Below are 6,639 nucleotides of genomic sequence, written 5' to 3' on the forward strand. Positions count from 1 at the left end.
AATCTGTGTATTTCCTTCAAAGATACCTCGCCATTTTCACATCATCTCCACAACTCTTCTTTACTGGTTTTGAGTCACAACAACCTATTTATTATCAATTCTAGTAACCCAATGGAAAAGATTACGAAGAAAAAAGAGGAACAAAAGTTCCACCAATCACTTGGGAATTTCAACAAACAAGTCATAGATGCCTTCAATATAATTCTCCAAATCAAAACATACAAACTCAAAATGCAATAAATTTTTCAAGGCATTATATTGTGATAAGAAGAATGAACAACAAGGTGCAAGGAAAATTACCTATTCGTAGATGCAAGTGACAAATGTAATTGGGAAATTGTTTACTTGAATAGGTCGTTTGCAACGGTGGTTGTTCACAACGAAATTGCTTGAAATGATGTTAGCGTTCGAAATAGAAGAATAATTATATACAAATTTCATCTCATTTAGATGAAGAAGATACAGAAGTATAGCTGTTAAAAATGGGAATAAAGAAGAAACAATGGTTGATTAGAAGAGTTTCTACGTTCCAGAGAAAAGAGATGGATTTGGGAAAGGGAAGGGAAAATTTTCTATGTTAAATAAATTAGGATGATTCAGAGAGTTTGTTAATATTAATTTAAAATATTTATTTTAAAACTTTTATTCTGGCCAAAAGCTATATTTGTAAATTATATTATAAGGTAGGCTATTTGACCCAATTTCCACATTTTTTAATAGACATTTTTAATAAGATTTATGAACTTTATATCTTCTTTTACTAACTTTAACATCAAATCAATAAAAACTAATTTTAGTAAATTTAAAAAATTTAAAAAATAGAAAATACCTGTTTGACTCTTTCAACATTGTAAAAAATTATAAAATTAAAAATAATTAATTAAAATAAATATTTGATATAAAATGTTAATGAATTTCTTATGATACTAGTTGGGGGTAATTTGGCAACTAAAAAATTGTTAAGAATGCATGTGTAATTTTATTGGTATCTATTACAGATGATTTGTTTTTCTATAAGAAAAACTTCATATAAGAGAATCATACATAAATGCATTTAATATCAATATAATATATTGTAAAATATGAAATTAAAAAAAGAGAGTGTGAAGCAGTGAGAGGACTTATGGAGGGAGAGAAAAATGATAAATAAAAAAAGTTAATTTTTTAGATAAACATAACATAATATTTAAATTTATGATTTTTTGACATATTAATTTTTTGTCACTTCCTCGTTGCCTTCTCGTTCAAGAAATTATCATTTTTATCCATTGAAATATAGTAAGGTGTAAACTCAAAAAATAGGTATGTATAGTGCATATAATACCATAAATCCAAAACATTTCCTTCTTTTTTAACCATACAATAATATATTATCCATTGAATCACTATTTAATTTTTTCCCCAAAAAATTGGGCATCAAATGAAATTTTTCTTCTTAAATTTTGGGTCATTTAATTAATTATTTCTTCCATGAACTAAAAAAAGGAGAACGCATCTCTTTGTATAATTGGAAATATCCCCTATCGATAAGGAAAATGTCACTTTACTAGAAAATGTTTGACACTTGGGATGACTGGCCCTCATAAAGTGCGTGGGTTTCACGTGAATTAAATAATGTCCGACACCCGAGATGTATGTGTCTGATAGGGATGTCAATGAGTCGAGTCGAATCGAGCCTGCTCGCAAGTCGAAACTCCAGGTTCGGGCTCAGCTCAGGTAAAATGAGCAAGTTCTTTTCTGGGCTCGAGGTTTAGCAAAAAAAATTTAGGCTCAACTCGAGCTTTCAGTTCGGGCTTTTTCGAGCCGAGTTAGGCAGGCTCAATTTTTATTTTTATTTTTTTTATTTGAAGTTAAATAAAGGCTGCCGTCTTTAAATTTCTTTTTTTATTCGGGCTGGCTCCGACTTTTTTCGGGCCAACGAGCCCGATAGTCATCCTTAGTGTTTGGTCACTCTTTATGTCAACTATTATGTTGCTGGGTTCTATCAATAAAAAGGAGAACTTATAGAGGGGGCATAATTGGAAATTCAACAATATCCCCTATCCAAAACCGAAAACTAATTAGTAGTACCTATTTATTTAGCAAGAATTCGGCGCAAATAAAAAGCTCAAAACTTCCTCAAACGCAGATAGAAAGAACAAAAATGTCAGGCTATCCCCCTCATCGACCACCCTATGGCTACCCCTACGGCGAGCCACCGACGTCTCAGTCCTATTCCTCCGCCCCTTATGGTGCGCCACCGCCAGGTCCACAACAGTCGGGGCAATCATCCTCTGGTTACTCCGGAGTCTCCACTCCTTACTCTGCCTATTCAGCTCCCCCCTACACCAGCCCTTCCGACCCCCACAAACCACCGAAAGATCATTCATATCCTCAGTCTTCTGCCCCTTATGGTACGCCTGCACCACAAACTTACGGTGGTTACCCTCCGCCACCCTCTGCGCCGTACGGAAGTCCTTTTGCTGCTCTAGTCCCCTCCGCTTTCCCTCCCGGCACCGACCCCAACGTGATAGGGGTTTTCCAGGCAGCTGACCAGGATGGCAGCGGGTTTATTGACGATAAGGAGCTCCAGACAGCGCTTTCGTCGTACAATCAGAGCTTTAGCTTGAGGACTGTTCATCTTCTCATGTACCATTTCACCAACACCAACACCAGGAAGATCGGTATGCAAGCTCTCTCTCTCCACATTTATGTTTTCTAACTGAAAATTTTGACCCGAACAAGTCTCCAAAGTCCCTACAAAAGATTAATTGATGGTTACGAGGCTGAAAAATCGCTCTAGAAATGTGTGATTCGAGATCATAAAACCCTAGGTAAAACCTTTTATTGCATTCATGTGCTAAATGCAAGATCTGTAAATTTAGGGTACAAGCAGGAACGTACTATACAATAATGCAGCTGTGGTTTGTTTTTTTAAATAAAAGGAGATTTTTTGATTGATGTCATTTGTCATTTTGTGCGGGGAAAGTGAAGTGGTTGGACTGCGGACTTCAGCATTTGGGTTGAAAGGGGTTAAATTAAGCCCCTTTCTGTCCACCATGTTCAAAATCACTTTTTTACACTTAAATTCAAAATTTATTCCCATTTTTTTAATGACATGTTCTTTAAAAAATCATTGTTCCAAATCTCATTTTCCCCCAAAAAAAAAAATAAAAAAAAAAAAAATTAATAATAAAAAAATAACTCGTGGCATCAAGCATAGTCAAATCTTATCGGGATTGGGGATGCCATCAATCATTCTACAGTTTGCTTTGGTTAAAACTTTGGAATGTATTTTTATCAGGGAATTTGATTAGGATTTTATGGATCAATATTTTACATTAAAAATTTTTTGGAAAGAAATTGGGTATGCATACCAGTAATACTTGCAAAAGTTGGGATTCTGGAAATTAGGAATATCAATATAAAACGCAGCTCTAGCCTTCAAGTATAGGACAAGTCCTTTTTGAGACAACAAGGACATATTTTTGGCTGTTTTTATGTTCCAGTTGATTGTATTGACTAGTGCTACCCAGTAACTTGTAGATCATTCCCAACTGAAAAAGATACACTGGAATTGGTAATCCAAGCCTCGAAAGGGAAGATGTCATAGCATTTGATTGTGACTGTAGCCTTGAATTAGAAAAGTCAAAGACTCGGCAAGGGAATGAAGTAATAGTTATTTGATTGTCAAGAGTCCACATGGTTTTAGGGATTTTAGGTTATTCTTCTTTAGCATAGTGTGGGGACATTTTCCTTCTTTTCGTTCAGCCGTTTTTGGTTGTATAAATGTAGATAATCAATCACACAAACAACAAGAAGAAGCTAAAGGCTTGTTCGGTAATTATTATGACAATTGATTTTTTGACCATTATAAAGAAAAGTGGGTTCTACTTGTGAGTGAAAAAGTCAAAAATAACAGTTGGAATAGTGAAATAACGTTCAAAAAAATTGATCTTTTGGCGTGAAAAATTTCTACCAAATGGGGGCTAAGTCTTTTACTCAACAAGATGTTGAAAGGGAATGTTACGAATTAGCTAGAGTATTGTAGTGATTAATTAAAATTTTATTCGAATAAGTTCAAATTTGAATTAGTCTTTTAGGTAGTCAGTTCAAGAAATTATTCATTTTGTGTTGTACCTGTTTTTTCCTATTCTTTAGGATTTATGGTTGTAAGACACAAATATATATGTGGGTGAATTATTGAATAAAAAGCATCACTGATTTATTTCTAGTCAGTTGAGTGTAATTGAAGGTTTAGGTTCCTCGAACGAACTACCATATTTTATTTACAATTGTTGAGTGTAATAACAATCAAAATAGGTAAAACTAAAGGATTTGTACCAGCTATATAGATATTGGGAGAGTCATATCTCAAAAGTTAGCTATTGAAGTTGGAGAGTCTAAGTCCATATAAGCCACATATTAAAAGTCCATACTTTCGATATGGGATTAAAATCCCGTACCTTGCATTGGGAATTATAAAAATCTACCACGCTCGATTGAAACCGGGAGACATAGTGCCCCCTCTGATACAACGTTGGTACAGATCCCTTAGTTTTACCTATTTTGATTGTTATCAGACTCAACAATCTTAAATAAAAGAGGTTAATTCGAGGATCCTAAACCCAAAAGAATAGGAAAATAGGTGCCATGTAAAATGAATAATTTCTTGAATTGACTAACTAAAAGACTAATCCAAACTTGGACTTAGTCAAGTGTAATTTAATTAATCTCTGCAATACTCTAGCTAATTCGTAATAGAAGTTGCCTTATTGATTATTTGGTGTTAACAAGGAGTGCCATTATGGTTCGAACTGCATACAAGTTTCTGAAATGTGGAAGAGATAAAGGAATACTTTTCATTTTGATCTGTTAATTTATTTGGAGTTGTGTTTTCTTTTTCTGACTTTTGCTTCTTTTGTTGTTGTTATATTTTGAAACAGGCCCAAAGGAGTTCACACAAGTTTATTATAGTCTTCAGAACTGGAGGGTAAGCTTAAAGGATTCTGCTACTTGTACATCAAAATGGTACATAAGCGATTATCGAAAATGATGTGGAGAGAAAAGATTGGATGAAAAAGTTGATTGTGTTTTAAATTGGCAAATTGTAGAGCGTCATGTGACATTATGTAATTCCTTATATATTTCTTGATGAACATGTAACAAGAGTCGAGCTTAGAAATCTTTTACTTTTAACCTTTTCATAGTTAGTAGTTCTAGTTTTATTCTGATACCAATAGATAAATAGTTTTCCTTGTGCATCCAATCTGATTAATTTTTCCATTCTTGTAGGCAATTTTTGAGAGATTTGACAGGGACAGGAGTGGCAAAATTGATTCGGCAGAACTGAGAGAGGCTCTTCTCAGCCTAGGATTTTCGGTATCACCTACGATTTTGGATTTGCTGGTTTCCAAGTTTGATAAAAGTGGTGGGAGATACAAGGCTATTGAATACGACAATTTCATTGAGTAGGTTTTCCTTCTATATATAAATATTTACCGTATCTTTTTATGCTAAATTACATGTTATGCGAGTATAACTGTATATTTTACTAATTATCTCTTAATATTGTTCCTCCTTTTCCCTTTCTATAACCAGGTGCTGCCTCACTGTTAAGGGACTGACTGAAAAGTTTAAGGAGAAGGACACTGCATACTCCGGTTCAGCAACTTTCACTTACGAATCATTCATGTTAACCGTTTTGCCTTTCCTCATTGCATAGAGTTATGGTCTTCTCCATTTAATCCTTGAATGTCCTGTCTGTTTTTCTGTATTTTATTCCCTCTTGCGACGTCAAAGACCTCTTAGCTTTTCATCCTTGGTGTCGATTTTGGTTTCTGCCAGTAGCTCGTGCTATTTTCTTCCTTGTAATTTCGATTTTATTAATATGGTGTAATTTATGTTGAGATTTAATTACTATCCTTCAGATTGTGTTGTTCATCTTTTCCTATAATAATGAAAATACTGAAGCCTAATCGATCAACTTGTATAATGCCAGTTTCCTCGAGGAATTTGGGACTGCAGATTCTGTGCAAATTTTTATGTGAACAATACTGGAGGAATCGTAATAAGTAATAAATGAGATCTAATAATTTGGATTATTGTTTTCACGAGAACTATTATCTAAATTCAACAATTCCTTAACTTCAAATCAATTGAGAAGAAATAAAGTATTTTTAATTTTATCTTAATATTATAAATCTACGAAAGTAATTAAAAAGTGTGAATTTTTTTAATGAAAATTTAAATGTTAGGATTCATGAATTCACTGTAATTATCCGCTTAATTTAAATCACTAATTTTTATAACAAATCATTGTGTGTATATGGTTGATTTCTTCTAAATTAATTATTAACCCCTATAATGAGGAAATTACATCCCATATCATTTTACATCTCTCAACTTCAAACCAAGTTTACCCAATTAACTAACACACCATATCTCTATACAAATTTGAATGAGCATTAATAAAGAACATTCAATTCCCAAATAATTCAGGTAACAAACACAACAACCATAAAAACGTATTATTCAAATTGCGGGTATTTACTGTGTGGTCTAAACAAATAACTTGTCTGTCGACATAATTATCGCCCACAAATCAATGAATTAGTGGGTAAGTAATTCAAAGTATTAAGAATAGAAGTAAAAACAATT

At 33.4% G+C, this 6,639-nt stretch overlaps 1 protein-coding gene across 1 annotated transcript; it reads left to right on the forward strand.

The window, feature by feature from the left end:
- The first annotated feature begins 2,092 nt into the window (after positions 1–2,092).
- LOC111399652 (probable calcium-binding protein CML49) lies at positions 2,093–5,965 on the forward strand. The gene is made up of 4 exons (XM_023027087.1): positions 2,093–2,663; positions 4,926–4,972; positions 5,275–5,450; positions 5,581–5,965. Exons 1-4 carry the CDS (start codon positions 2,144–2,146, stop codon positions 5,702–5,704), a joined length of 867 nt encoding a protein of 288 aa, XP_022882855.1. The 5' UTR covers positions 2,093–2,143; the 3' UTR covers positions 5,705–5,965.
- The last annotated feature ends 674 nt before the right edge of the window (positions 5,966–6,639 follow it).

Source organism: Olea europaea, chromosome 9 (assembly GCF_002742605.1).
Source record: "Olea europaea var. sylvestris chromosome 9, O_europaea_v1, whole genome shotgun sequence".
NCBI lineage: Eukaryota > Viridiplantae > Streptophyta > Magnoliopsida > Lamiales > Oleaceae > Olea > Olea europaea.